This window comes from Triturus cristatus, chromosome 8 (assembly GCF_964204655.1).
Source record: "Triturus cristatus chromosome 8, aTriCri1.1, whole genome shotgun sequence".
Classification (NCBI taxonomy): domain Eukaryota; kingdom Metazoa; phylum Chordata; class Amphibia; order Caudata; family Salamandridae; genus Triturus; species Triturus cristatus.
In genome coordinates this window covers 457,111,130-457,126,896 of record NC_140591.1, presented here as the reverse complement: position 1 = coordinate 457,126,896, position 15,767 = coordinate 457,111,130, and the positions used below count along the sequence as shown (strand labels likewise).

Below are 15,767 nucleotides of genomic sequence, written 5' to 3'. Positions count from 1 at the left end.
AACACAGATGTTCACGAGTTGCAATTGCAGCACGTTTGTCGGCTCAACGAGCTGTGGAGGCATTTGTACACTGTGGGGCTGGGGATCTTTTCGATCCCACAGATTTGCATTGATGTCGTTGTGCATCGCCCGAACAAATGTGAGCTTTTGTTGCATGCCCCGTACACAGTGGGGTCCTTGTGGGGGATGCAGTCTCCTTATGGTGGCCGCGTGGTAGAGTGGATGGGGTTTGTTTGTCTTTGGAGCAGAAGATTGATTCCGGGCCTTTTCGTGGTTGGCCATTTGCTGGAAAGGCTGGGGCTAGCATGGGGGGGGGTGCGGCGTGGGCCGAGGCTGCTGCTTGTGTGATTGGGACGCTGGGCCCAACGTCGCTGTTCATTCTAATGTTTGGCACGGGAGTGGTGGCTTCACCGTTCCGCCGCTAACCCCTACACTCCATAACGCCGAGGACACAACCCCCCACTCTTCTGTTGTATAGGGGCCCAATCTATAAGGTTTAGATGTAGGGCATACCGACAACTTGTGAAGAACGAGTACAGGGCTTTCCCTTAGCCTGAATGAGGCGACAAAGGAAACCCACTTCATGGGGGCTACACTAACTTTGGTCACAATTGCCCCTCTGGTATCCGGGCGCTGTTCTCTGGCGTATCCATTGACAGCTAAAGAAGGGATTTGCCAATGAGAATTTGTAGACCTGTTCACACTGTGGATGTATGGTAAAGATGGGGTGGACACTAGGGGTATGGGCGGTAAGGATAAGGACAAGAAGGGGGGGATATCAAGCATGGCCAGACAAGACAATTGAAAATTGGCTGGAAGCTTTCTCCATCCTATCAGTTGTTTTTATGGAGAAATAGCCTGAACAGGGTCTGACACTATTCCAGTATTCACACTGAGGCCATCCAATCAGGAGACATTAAGTGGTATAAATATGTCAAGGAGTTCAGGAAAAAGATGGCAATGTGCCCCGAGTTGAGCTGGGATCAGAAAGAGTTCCAGCTCTGGATGGAGCACATGGGCAAATTGACCCCACCCCAGAAGGATGCATACAACCTTAATATGAATGGGCATTCGACCTTTAGGGCACAAAGCCAGCCAGGGAGACGCCCTTTCAAACAGACCTTTTGAGGCGCAAGAGGTGTGGCAGGACAAAAGTAGGGTTTCAGAAGGCCTCCTCTGGGGGCATGCAGGTTGTTCAATGCTGGGTCCTGCTTGTGGGGAAAACCTGTAAATTAGCTCACAGCTGCTTTAAGTTCGGGGCTTCACACCCAACGACCTCCTGCAATGGAACCTATAGGTCATCACCCCCTCCCAACAAGAAACAGAATAGTTGATCACCCACCGGCATGCAAGGCTCCACAACCACAAACACCCCCCTGTTGTTTCAGACAGTTGTACAGTTACTACCACCCGGGGGGCACAAGGAAGGGCCCATCATCGATAATCCTATTAACCCTCCTTCCACCTGCTTAGGAAATATCCCAACACCAAGGACAGTATACTGTTAGCAAACAGTTTTGTGGAGGGCTTCAAGATACCTTTCGTAGCCCAATGGAAAGCAGGGACGCAGACAACCTGAGGTCTGCCCAGGAACTTCCCTCAGAAGTCCAAGAGAAGATTGGGAAGGAACTAGCGTTAGGCAGGGTAACAAATCCATTTTAGTCCTTTGATGTGGCTGTGGACATGCTAAGGAGAGTAGGGAAGGGGTCATAGTTGGCAAAGGTGGATATAAAATGTGCTTTCCACCCGCTGCCTGTATATGAAGATAGCCACCACTTTTTAGATTTCAAGTGGGCGGGCCAGTTTTAATATGATATGTGCTTGCCAATGGGTTGATCAGTGTCTTGCGCCTACTTTGAGGCCTTCAGATGCTTCCTGCAATGGAAACACCAGTGGTCACAAGGTGTGAGGGGGTAACACACTACTTGGATGATATCCTGTTCATTGGGGAGGAAGGAACATGGGACTGTACTGTAGTGCTGCAAACATTTGAGGTCCTGACAGACCAGCTAGGGGTCCCCTCAGCGGCAGGTAAGACTGAGGGCCCATCGCAGGTCTTGACGTTCCTTAGCATAGAACTAGATCCTGTTACGGTTGTGTCCAGAATCCCCCTAGAGAAGGTAAAGGCATTGATTAAGGGCATACAGGCAGTATTGACCAAAGACAAAGCTATCCTGGGCACCATTCAGAGCCTACTTGGCAAACTAAACTTTGCAGCAAAGTTCATCCCAGCAGGTAGAGTTTTTACCAGAAGATTGGCCAGGGCCACAGCCAATGTGACACAGAAACACCACCTAGTCAGATTCAGCAAAGGTTTGAAACAGGATCTCATGATGTGGGCGGAATTCTTGGTCGATTTCAATGGGACATTAATATGGAGATCACCCTGTGCTGGTCGCTCCAAACGGTACTTGTTTACTGATGCCTCTGGAATGGTAGGTTTTGGCGCAATAGCCTCTGGCATGGTAGGTTTGGGCGCAATAATGAGGAGTGAGTGGTGTGCACAGAAATGGCCCAATGCTTGACGCAAAAGGAAGATCACAGCAAATTTCACTGTCCTGGAATTATTCCCTATAGTGGCGATACTTCACTTATGGTCGAAGGCTTTGTCTGCTAAAAATGTTTTGTTCTGGTCTGACAATGTGGCGGTGGTGCAGGCCATAAATTCTCATTCTGCCAAATACCCATTGGTACTTTGTTTCCTGAGGAAGCTAGTGAGGGCGTGCCTGCACAACAATGTTGAATTCAGGGCACAACACATTCAGGGGGTAAAGAATGTGACAGCTGACGCTATCTCTCATTTTCAGTGGCTCCGTTTCCGGGAGACCTGTCCACGATCAAGAGCAGAGATGACATCTTTCCCCCTACATTTTTGGCACCTATTACAGTGGACCAACGCTTAATGAAACTAAGTGAGCTATTGCTCGCCCCTGAGACAAGGAGGTGGTACAAGAACTGCGTTTCCACATTCTGCAAAGTGTCAGGGACCTGGAGCGGTGACGCAGCAACACTTGAGTGCAAGGTGTAGCATTTTGTCCTATGGGCCAGGGATTAAAATAAGAGCAACTCTTGGATCACAGACATTTAACAGCAGTCAGCCACCATGCTAAACTGGGAGGTCACCAGGACCCTACAAGGGCATTCCCCATAAGGGCAGCAATAGAAGGTTGGACTAGAGTGGAGGAAAGGGCACCTAAAAAGAGAATTACTTTATAAAGAATAGATTTTAATGAACACAATCTGGTATACTCTGAAATCGCAGCAATCAGATAAAAAAGGCATCTCCAAACATTGATTTGCAACATCGTTAGCAGGAGGCAGGAACTGAAAGCTGGAATATGTCCTGGCCTGTGAAGAGCTGCTAGAAAGTGTCTTGCTATCACATCAGGATCTAAACTCAAGGGCAACAATAAATTAATAATTAATTGCAAACAAAAACACTGGCCCTGAAGGGATCTGTCTTTTGTGTGGATGTGCTCCTTGTGAAAAAGCAAAATGCAGTCACTCAAAGTGAAGTTTACTAGTGACTGAAGTAGGCTGACCCAGTGTCCCTTGCTGTGTGCTGTAGTCGGGGGGTGAATGACACAAAAGACCAAAGATGAAGAGAGCTTGTTGAAAGCCCCCTTTAAGTAAGTATAACATACATATCATTTTTGTAAAATCAAAAGGTTTTGGCTAATGCCAGACCTAAAAATTGGGCTTGCACACAGCACTGTTCAAGGCAGATATTACAACTTACCACTTTAAAACTTCATTGCTTGCAGGCCGGTCGGTGCTAGCACCTAAACATTGTGTGGCGTCCTCACTGGCAGTGGGCTGTGCCCTTGGTGAAAGTGGACAGCTGCAGCATTGGTGGCGAGTGGCACCATCCTAAAGAAAGCAAATTGACCACATCTCCTCCCCCCACCCCCCCAGGTCGACCGCCCGCACCTAGGGTTGAACTCTCATGGTGTTGTGCCTAAAGGACATGAATCCGCAAGACCTATCTGGGTTTGTACTGTGGTAAGCATTGCTTGCTGTAAAACATGTCCAAGAACTGTACATTTTAAGTGCTTATGTCTGGTCGTTATTAACATTTGTCAACGTTTACGACAATATTCGTAAGAGTGATTACCATCAAATGTGCTCCAGCTGATCTTCACTATGAATTTTGCTTCTATTGCTGTGTCAATGGGCCTTTTCTTGGCGCCTTTACCTAACTCAATGCTCGTCCAAACACAACGAATACAAAGCTTGTACCAAGAAAATACATTCTCTTCTAGAGAGCTTCCTGGTTTTTTTTCCCCTATGTACAGTCCTTCCTATTGTCTTTTGTGTTTCCTCATAGCGTGCGCTGTCTCCCGAAGGCGTCTCCAGTCATGCTTTTTTTTGTTTTTTGTTAAGCGTCTCTTTAAATCCCATTCTCCTTTAAGTAACTATTTGTTTTATCATTTTCTCTTTCTTGTGCATTTTTTATGGCTACTATATTGGCAGCTTCAATGTCATTGTAGCTAGATAAGTAGCGATTTTTAAAATACACCTTTTTGCTGCCCAAACAAACTAGTAACCGTTCTCAGTAAACAGCCTGTGACACCTCTACATGCAGTCCGGCACACAACACATACAACATTCGACCACGCGGCCAACAATTCCGACCTAGTGGACGCACAAATCCATACATACATCCACCTGCACACCCGCGACGCAGCCATGCCCATCTCGAGTAGCCTCGTTTAATGTGCACCACACACACAGAATCCGTAAGAACTGAGAACGAGTATACGTGTGTGCACACACTTACGTAAAAATCAGGAGAGGGAAACGGAGGTTGTGATTCACCCTCCTCATTTTCAGTGTCACAATCAAGAGCGAATAAAGCTCAAGTGCGCACACTTATTCATTGTAATTATACAGTTGTGTATGTATCACACATTCAATTCACAAATACACATCCATTGACACATCTGTGCTTCTTGCAACCGCTTACACATGCAAAACCCAATACACTGTGAGCGTGAACACAACTGTACAACACCTTAACAGTTGTGCTGGTGCAAATAATTAGATGTAAAAGTGTGTATTGTACTGCTCATTCGACATGGCCAACCAGTTCACTATGTAAAGTTTGTAACAAAAAGCTAAACAAAAGAAGAAAGGAAGACTTTTTCTGACATCGTTTAGAACACACAATTAAATTAGATGACTACAGGAATGAATAAGAAAGTAGATACCTAGTTCTTAATTCTAAAGGGTGATGATTCTTAAAACCTCATATTTTGATTAATTTGTACTACAGTGTGAGTGTGGCTGGGTGGGTTGAGTGGAGAAACTGGAGTGAATGTGGGATGCAAAAGTGGATGGATTGAGGCTTGGAAATGGATGCACTAGGACTGACTGGATGAGGAGGCACGAGTGGGAGAGTGTGGGTGTGGTCAAGGGAGTGAGTTAATCCACGAGGAGAGCGAGTACGGGGTGAGAGGAGATGCTATCAAGGGGACTGGTCAGTGGGTTACTGAAAGTCAACAGACTGCAAATGAATGCAACAAAAGCGAGCACCTATGTTTCTAATGTAATGTACACAATGATTATGCTTGCATTTGTGCGCAGATGTAAAAAATCCAATAATGTTAAATTAGATGGAGACTCCTAGAAATTTGAATTGGCACCTAGAATTTCTGGTTTGGGAACAGTTGGCTCCTGTCTCGAAAGGTTAATCTGGAGCCATGCCTAGGAGGAACCTTAAGATGGATCACACCTAAAAAAAGACAGCAGTATAAGAAAACAAAAAGAAAAAAAATATTGCTTTGAAATAGAGCAAATGAAAAACACAAGTAATGCATCCATACTATATCAGAAGGGCGCAAACACAAGAAGAGGAAGGAAAGCTCACACAATATGACCAATAAGAAGCAAGCAAATGAAATTGACAGTAAAGCCAATCAATGATAAGCAGTGGTGAGCTCTACGCCACATGCGCTGTCTATTAGGTGAGACCTAAAAAGGACAAGAAGAGAAATGAGGAACAAAACAGCTCGTAAGAAGAACAATGGAAAACACAGAAAGAGCTTTACCAGGCAATGAAACGCAATCCCTACATCTAGCTTCAAAACGTACTTCATACTAATGGCTAGGGCGAGAGATGCAATATAACTGTTTAGGAATTTGTTTTGGATGCAGTCCTATGGTATTGTGGAGGATATTGCCACTGTAACGCATCCTAGTGGAATTTGTTGGAGATTATACTCCAGAGAAATCCTTAAGATTTCCACTCGGTCACAGGGCAGGAGATATACAAGTCTTCATTAAATTGTTCAACAGCAACTAAGGAAAGAAATGACATCAGAAACGGTGTTCCTATTTGTCATTGTTTCTACAATTGCGGTTGTAGCCAGCCTTGGTTTATTTGTCAATTGTATTTTTGCTTGTGCACTAGGATTTACATTTGCTTGTCCTTTTCAATATCTGTTTGAACTACTAATAATAATAACGGTATACAAAACTTTGTTTCTAGGATTTGGAAGAATTTTGCTTCAGGTTTTGCATCAACCACTTGACGATGGTAACACAGACACAAGCATTTGCAGATATGGACAGTGAGCTTCTGAAGAATTTCATCAGCAAAGCAAGCAAAGTCGGAGCCTTTAAGAATTGAGCTAGTCTTTGAGTTTGCACATTGGCTACCTAAACATCTCTCCTTCCCTCGAATGTAAGTTGCTTCATACATGTGAATGTCAGAAGCGACTAAAATGGAAAAAAAGACTTGTTGGTGTATTTATTTGCACTATTTCTATGCAGTGCCTTGGTTCTGGCTATATTCTGTGAACTGACAATAGACCATTGGCTGTGCATGTCATCGTTGGTATGTAGAAAGCCAGTGGACTGGTCCTAGATGCCAAAACTGAGATATCTGAAAGAAATCCTTTTTTTTTTTTTTTTTTAAATACTGAAATGGAAGCATAAATGGCTTGGCGAATCTGAGGACAGAGATTGTGGTTTTTGATGATGTTTTTTTAGTAACCATAGGTGCAAGATAAACTTTTGTAATGAGTATTGGTATACATGCTTATATTGCGTATATGTTGGTGGAACAATATTTAAAATACTTAGTTAACAAAACAATAAAGGCTCATGTTGCTCTATATTCAAAGAGAGGCATGCATGACTTAAGTGACAAAAGACGAGTTGTTACAATTATACATGTGCTGATGTCATACTCTAACTACCCTGTATTACTTGTGAAGACATTGTTTACATAAGTGTCCTTCATACCTTCAAGTAAAATAAATGTTTACGGCTAAATTTGACACAGCATTTGACTTGTTTGTGTTAAACCTTAATGTCGTCTTTCTTGAACGGTTTAATGTTGGTTAATGTCCTGATTATTCGAGAATATACTCTGTAACTTTAGTGCTGCTGTTTTCCGTCACAGTCATTACTTTCATTTAGATACATCTGTCCCCCCCCTAGTAAATCACCATGTTACCGTGTCCAAAAACTATCAACACACTCCTATGTATCCCTGTGATCCCTCTGAAAGGGGTATAATCCAAACTCCTTCTTGGTAATACTCAAGGAAAACCACACCCTACTGGTTGAGGCCAGCGTCAGTCGCAGAAGGATGGGTGGTAAAGACTGGGACTAGTACTGTGAGTGAGGCTAATTAAGTTCACCCATGCTGTTACTTTTCTTTTTGTAAGTCCTTGTTTCCATTTGGGCGAAGCCCATTAGTTTGCTAGACATAGATAAGCCCACACGAAGAAACATAAAATAATCCTAACAATCTAATAACCATACTGATGAAGCGCAAATATTCTAACCACAGTGCCAGGCAAGTGGGGACGTTAATCTCCAAATGTGGGAGGACTTGAGATATACTGGTGGTAGTGAAGGTTCCTTACACATCCTGCAACTAAAGAGTTGAGCCTCAATTTCCAAGCCATTGTGAGCAGCCAGGGGAGTTGAATGAATGCAAATGGGTCCTAATGAAGCAAAAAACATCCTATTACCTAAAATCAGTTACGCACTTTCAAAAAGACTTGTACCTTTGGAATGAAGAACACCCATACACAGGTCCCTCAAGCCAGGATCTCTGCAGCACAAACAACTGAAGTGGTGTGGCAAGACTACCTAAAGGTCTGCAGGCAGTCCAAAGGTTCCGGGAACAAAGGAGGACAAGGGGGAAACATGAAAGAGGACACCCTTCATGGCAACCACCCAGAAAAGCAAACATAAAGGGAAAGATTGTCACAATCCTGGCCTAGCAGTAATCATTAGGCTATCATGTGGCCGAATTGAAATAATGCTTCATGCTATAACTTCAGATGGTTGCAACCCATAGTAGAAGATGAGCTAGGAGAAGAGCATGAGAGAGAGAGAGAGAGAGAGAGAGAGAGAGAGAAGCCATACAGACACTCTCACCTGAAGGTGCAACAAAGACAACTGGAGAAAAAACAGATCACCCTGCAACTGAACCTCAACTATCAGTGAAACATGGGAGTTTGCTTCTGGTACCAAAGACATTGAGAAATCCATTGTGAAACCTCTGCATGACGAAGGGGAAGAGAATGAGCAAATCCAGTATACTCAGTCCTGCTACTCTTTAGGACAAATCATCCTCATGTCACCTCTGAAGGTTGCGTGCAAGCCATTAAATTCAGCCACTATCGGAGAAGCATGTCTCAAGATTTTTAATTCAGTGCAATCTCACTGGGCCTGAAAAGTACTCTCCCATAGCATCAGGAGTTGATGCCACAGCTTCTGGTGAAGGTGAAGAAAGGCGGTCTACTTGACTCTTCCCACAACGCCATGCATACCCCCAAATAAAAATGCAAATACCTCTTTTGATTCTTTTAAATTCATGATCCGAGAGAACCTTCCTGCCTTAATTTGTTTGCCTCCGGCCATATTATACCCTATCCCCTTAGCATCAGGAACCTGGATTCTCAGAACCAAAAAACACACTAAAGAACCAAAAAGGTGCCCACAGCAAACTATGGGCTCTTAAAAGACTACACTGCGTGGCATAGCAGCCTAGACAATACATTCATCTTCGATCGGGCTGTCCGTGTATGTAGAGGCCAGAGCACACTGCCTGGTGTAGCTCATAGACGCCCCCTGTGTCTGGACATGACAAACAGCACACACTGGCCCTATGCTGGTCACTAAACGTCAGTAACTTGGAGCCTTCCTTGATAAAACTCTTTACAATTAAATTAAAGCTAATGGTAGAAAACCAGAGACTAAACCAGCATGCAGCACATCATGAAAAGGAAGGGAGATATGTTTCGCCTTGCCTCTTTATATGAGCTTTGTGGTGGTGATGAAGAAGGGCAACCCTAAAAAGAAGACAAGAAATATTTGTCTGCATCATTGTTTCATAAACATTGGCACATAATCTGCGTCTGAAGTGTACTGCACTTCTAATTATGCTTCTGTTGTTCTACCAAAACAAAGGAAAGGTAAATCTCGATGGTAGAAGGCTTCCTTTCCAGGCAAAATTGTACATTATAGACTTTATTGATGCGTCTTTGACCCAAAGTGTTACCTTACCATGGAGATACAACTATGACTGTGTTATGGAGAACATGCGTGCCTGTTCCCATGGGCCTTTCACCAGAATGCACCCAAAAACCCATTCACCTGAGAACAAGAATTGGAATTTTGAGTTATAAGGGGATTTAGTGCACTACTGGACTCTGGGCCTGAAGAATGCATATGTGGAGTTGAGGTATGGCGCAGAAACATATTGACCCTGAGAAGAGTGAACATCACCCTCAAGGTTGGTGTTTTTTAGGCTGGTGGCAAGGATGCACCAAGGAAGTGAATACCATGTGTACAATTTTACTCCTGTTCAGTAGCACCATTGTGTGGGACACCCTTAGACGCCTTGACCAATGTTTTCAAATTTCTTGCTGTATCCTTTGCACCGAAAGGAAAGTCATGTAGCAAGGGGCTTTTATTCTGTTTCTGTTCCTGTCATTTAACCCCACTTTAAAAAATGTAATGAGCAACCCAGGGAATATGGCTAAGGAGCTCAACCTCACCCCTTACTACAACCTAGTGGTTAGAGAGTTAAGGCTTCTTTGCAAAGATAAGCAAATAAGAACTGGGTCCAACCCTACCAGAATGCAACTCCTGAAGTTCCTGTAAGGCATGCGAGGGACCACCCCACTGAAGAAGGTGAAGACCTTCAGGAGGATGGGGAAGGTAGTGAGGAGGAAGAAGTCTTAAGCCAACCCTCTCAACTACGTAGGGAGAAAGGGAACATTGTGTCCTACCCTCAGCACCCAATAGGTACAGGGGCTGGCTCCTACAGAGGTAGGGCCAACACATTAACACACAGTGAGGATAACCCTCACTGAGGGGGACCTCCTTTTAGCAAGGATGGCCAAGAGACTGGAGCTAGAAACTAGGCTCCTAGCTCTAGAAGAAGAGAGAGCAGAGATGGGCCATCAATAGTGGCAGTAATGTAAAAAGCTTAGAAAAAGGACAGAGAGACGGACGCTCCTCTGTTCGAGCAGCACGCGGGGAGCCGAGTCATCGCACTCATCGCAGGAAAGCGCATAACGGACCACGTGGTAAATTAGAGCCACTACCAGGCCAATTGTTTATCATTATTTAAAGCGCTCCAGTTCCCCCGTATACAGAGCGTTATCACACGCAAAATGGCTCAACGCAACTGACCTCTGAAATTCACAATCACTGCTGAGGTCCTACGCTGGTTCTTTTATTTGCCTGCCTGACATTACCCTCACTAGGGCACCCGGCCGGGTTCCCTGTGAGTTGATTTCTTTCATTACATTTCACGGTGCCACTTTCTTTTTCACATTAGGCAGCGCAGCCCTCCCTTCGGGTGTCCCGATATCTTAAGTTCCTGAAGAGACCCTACATCTTATAAAGGGTCGAAACGCCGTCGAAAAGTTAACAAGGGCGAACCATTACTCAGCACTTATGACTGTATAAAGTGTTGTGAATTACATTGTTTCATTTCTTATGGTCGCCGAAATGTTTAAAAATTGAAACCTTGTACATATGTCACATGATATGTCACCTTTAGTTTAGATTCGATTATTTGTTTTTCACTGGGACACCTTTCACGATTGTTTACTATGTTTTTACTGTACCAAAATCTAATTCTAATGTGTATGTATACACTGATTATTTTGCCTATTTAAATATATAAACAATATTACTACCTATTGATTTCCTGATGTGTACAGCCAGCTTTCTTTCTGACTTTATCCTAAACCCTGTACATTGCCATTGTGCACATTCTTATCATAAAGTTCTCTATCACTCCACAGGAGCCATTGTTTCCCCAATAGAAGACCAAAAGAAAGGGGTCACAAAGCCTCCCTAGGTGAAAGAGGTTGAGAAACCCAAAGCTAAAACACAAGAGTCTTCTAAAGTCCCCCAAAATCCTGGTCAGGGGGGTGGGCCCAAGAACTCTTCCCAGCCCACTAGTGGGTACTAGGGGAAACATTTTGATCCTGCAAAGGCCTGGTGTCCCCCTGTAACAGGAAGGGACACCACACTGGAGATGCTGCTTGTCCCAACAAACCAGCTTCTAGTTCCCCACCAGTTCCTACTGGTATGGCAAATCTCCTGATGGGATCAATAGTGTGCCCAGAGCAAATCGGGGTTCACACTGAGGCTGTTTTAGTCTCTGAAGAGGAGGAAGGGTTAGCCATTTTGACTGTCTAGCCCCCTAATCTAAAGAAATACCTGCAGTACCCCTTTCTGAATGGGACTAAGATAGAAGCCCCGAGGGATACAGGTGCCATTGTCACTATGGTGAGAGATACACTGGTTTCTCCAAAGCAATACCTAACTGGAAAAACCGATCGAGTTACCAGTGTTGACAGTGTTACCACTAACCATACCATGGTTATGGTTACATTAGAGGGGGTGGAGTTGCAGGCCTGATTCGGGTAGTAGTCTCTCCAAAACTTCTAGCCCCCAGTCCTCTTGGAAATGATCTGGAAACCTCAGCATGGGCCATGCTACACATCCCTGAGATAGTGTGTTTGAAAACCTGAACATAGCGCCTTGCACAGGTTGAACAAGGAGGATTGGAGCCTGAAAGGATGGCTCACCCTCTCAAGAGAAAAGGTAGGAAGACTGATGACCCAGCTTCCCCACAGCAAAAAGATTAGGACCCCTCTCCTCAGGGAGAGGACTTGTCAGCCCCAGAGGGAACCGAGTCCATGGAGCTTGAACCTTACGAGGTAGAGCTGTTGGAATCAGGGGGGCCCTCTAGGGAACAGCTGTGCCTTGGGCAGCAGGTCTGCCCCACTCTTGAAGGCCGGAGGCAGCAAGCTACTACACAGGAGCAGGGAGATGTCAATGGTTCCCACAAAGTCTAATTAGGAGGAAGGGCTCCTGTACACTGAGACCAGAGAACCCAAACCTGGAGCCACTAGGAGAGTGGTAGTGCCTCAACTATATAGGGAGTTCCTACTCACTTTAGCACATGACAGCCACATAGCTGGGCATCTGGGCCAAACCAAGACTTGGGAAAGATTGGTCATCCATTTTTATTGGCCCCAAATGTCCCAAAAAGTGAAGGAGTTTGTGAGCTCCTGTGTTACCTGCCAAGCCAGTGGCAAGACAGGAGGGCACCTAAAGGCCCCCTTAATAGAACTAACAGTGGTTGGGTTCCCTTTGAGAGGGAGTGGCTAAAGTGGGTCCACTTGAACCTCCCACAGCCTCAGCAAACACATTTATACTAGTAGTAGTGGACCATGCTACTAGGTATCCTGAAGCCATTCCCTTTAGGACTACTACAGCCCCTGTGGTAACCAAGGTCCTCATTGGTGTCTTCACCAGGGTAGGGTTTCCTAAGGAGGTAGTATCAGACCGAGGTACCAACTTCATGTCTGCATATCTGAAGCATGTGTGGGATGAGTGTGGGGTGACCTACAAGTTCACTACACCTTATCACCTACAAACCAATGGCCTAGTTGAAAGGTTCAACAGGACATTTTGACAGGCATGATAATGGGACTCCCTGAAAAACTCAAAATGAGATGGAATGTCCTGTTACCCTGCCTGCTTTTTGCCTACAGAGAGGTGCCTCAGAAGGGAGTAGGGTCATCACCCTTTGAACTTCTGCTTGGTCACGCTGTAAGGGGACCACTATCGCTTGTGAGGGAAGGATGGGAGAGACTCCAGCATGTACCAAAGAAAGTTGTGGTGGACTATGTACTAGTCCTTCGTTCCAGGATGGGTGAGTACATGCAGAAAGCAACCAATCACCTTGAGGCCTGTTATGGCCAAAAAGCTGCACTTGTAGAATTCCAGCCAGGGCAACATGTGTGGGTTTTGGAGCCAGTGGCCCCAAGGGCCCTCCAGGACAGATGGAGTGGTCCTTACCCTTCCCTTTAAAGATAGAGTGAGGTAACCTATTTGGTAGACCTGAGCACTAGCTGGTCCCCCAAGAGGGTGATACATGTGAACCGCCTTAAGCTGTATTGCGACTGGGCTGATGTAACCATGCTGATGGTTACTGACTAGGATCAGGATACAGAGAATGACCCTCTCCCTGACCTTCTCACTTACAGCCCCCAAGATGGGTCAGTGGATGAAGTTGTCTACCCAGGCATGCTCTCTGATCAACAGCAGGCTGATTGCAGACAAGTTCTGCAGCAGTATGCACAGCTTTTCTCCTTGACCCCTGGTCAGACCCCCAGGTGTACCCTGATGTGGACACTGGAGACAGCTTACCTGTCAAAACAAAAATCCATCGCCAGTCTGACCAAGTCAAGGAAAGCATCAAAGCTGAAGTCAGCAAGATGCTGGAGTTGGGATCATTGAGCCTTCTGAGAGTCCTTGGGTCAGCCCAGTGGTCCTAGTCCCTCAAACCTCACCCACAGGGTGGAAAGAGAGTAATGAGGTTCTGTGTGGACTAGCAAGGACTTAATGCTGTCACCAATTCATCCCCAGGGCTGATGAATTGATAGATAAGTGGGGGGGATGCCAAATTCATAAGTAACTCTGACTTGACTGCAGGGTACTAGAAAATTCACCATTCTCCACACCTAATGGACAGTTTACTGTGATGCTTTTTGGTTTAAAGAATGCCCCTGCCACCTTCCAAAGGTTGGTGAATCAAGTCCTTGCTGGGATGCAAGTCTTTAGTGTAGCTTATCTTGATGATATTGCTGTGTTTAGCCCTTCCTGGCAGGATCACCTGGTCCATATGGGGAATGTTTTACAGGCCCTGCAAGCTGCAGGCCTTACTATCAACTCATCCAAGTGCCAGATAGGGCAGGGAACTGGTGTGTACTTGGGCCAACTTGTAGGTAGAGGCCAAGTCCAACTCCTCCAACCCAAAATCCAGATCATTCAAGATGGGAAAGCTCCAACAACCCAGACCCAATTCAGGGCATTCCTTGGCTTGACTGGGTACTATAGGAGGTTTGTGAAGGGATATGGATCCATTGTGACACCCTCACAGAACTTACCTCCAACAAGATGCCCAAGAAAGTGAACTGGACAGTTGGCTGCCAAAAGGTTTTTGACACCCTAAAAGAGGCAATGTGCTCAGCACCTATTCTCAAGGCTCCAGATTGCTCCAAGCAGTTTATAGTGCAGACTGGCGCATCTGAACTGGGGATAGGAGCGATCCTACATTAGGTAAAGGAGATCATAGCAAGCTTCAATAACAAACGCCAACATTTTCTAGGTGTGTGCTAGAAGAAACCACTAGTTATACTCTATACATAAATCAAAAGTGCATAATTATTATGAAAAAAATATAATTTTATTTGTTTTCTATTTCCATTTTTTGTTTTTCTAAATTCATTTAAAATCATTTAATTAAAGAGAATATGCAGTAACAATAAATATTAATAATATAAATATTAACAAGAAGCAATATATAAAGTAATTATACTAAAATAGATCATCATATTTGTTAGACAATTCAACTAAATAAGGTTGAATATACAGTCGATGAACAGTTGATAAGGGCAATGCGGTAGATGTAAACTACGCGCGTTTCGGCAATTCTGCCTTCATCAGGGGACCGTCTATTGCAATATAATTTCTAACATACGAACTCAGCTGAGTTAGCAGTAGCGAAATTCCAAGCGAGATATAAAATGATAGATGACTATTAGGGTTCAAAATCCTAAGGATTTGCGTGTTGGCGAGAGGCTTGAAATGTAACCACAACTTTCTAGCGGTTATATGTCAAATCGATAATAGGATAATTTTTGTCTCAGGAGATTGGATCATGCACTGTAACTAACCGCCAAAATTATGAATGATTGAGGCATTAATCGTATACGCACCCATCCATGTTTGGTGCATACAAGCATTAGAATATACACAATGTAGTTTTAAAATAGGGTGCTATATCCCTTGATTGTAGCGTCTTAGGTCAACTTCCTTAATAGGGTGTGCTCCGGTATATCTTGATATTCGATAATATAGTCCTCACGGAGCTTCAAACCGATATCGTAAATACGCGTTCAACCGTCAGGAAACATCCGCGATCCTATCCCAGACCAACGATGATGAACAAGACCAATCTGTTGCTTTCATAAACAGAAGGCTACTACCTCCCCCCCCCCCCCCCCCCCCAGGGAGCAGCGTTGGAGTGCCATTGAGAGGGTGGCCTTTGCTGTGATTTGGTCCTTGAAGAAGCGGAGACCATACCTGTTTGGTACTCACTTCCTGGTTCAAACTGACCACAGACCTCTCAGATGGCTACTGCAGATGAAAGGAGAAAACCCAAAACTTTTCAGGTGGTCCATATCCCTACAGGGAATGGACTTTACAGT

The 15,767-nt window shown here is 44.7% G+C and overlaps 1 protein-coding gene across 2 annotated transcripts in view; it reads left to right on the top strand.

Moving 5' to 3' along the window:
- The window catches only part of RCBTB2 (RCC1 and BTB domain containing protein 2), a 331,364-nt gene extending 324,081 nt beyond the window's left edge, over positions 1-7,283 (top strand). For both annotated transcript variants that reach the window (XM_085621887.1, XM_085621886.1), the window contains one exon: positions 6,491-7,283. In XM_085621887.1, coding sequence (XP_085478013.1) covers positions 6,491-6,631 — 141 coding nt within the window. In that variant the 3' untranslated portion in view covers positions 6,632-7,283. The remainder of the gene's footprint in view (positions 1-6,490) is intronic.
- The last annotated feature ends 8,484 nt before the right edge of the window (positions 7,284-15,767 follow it).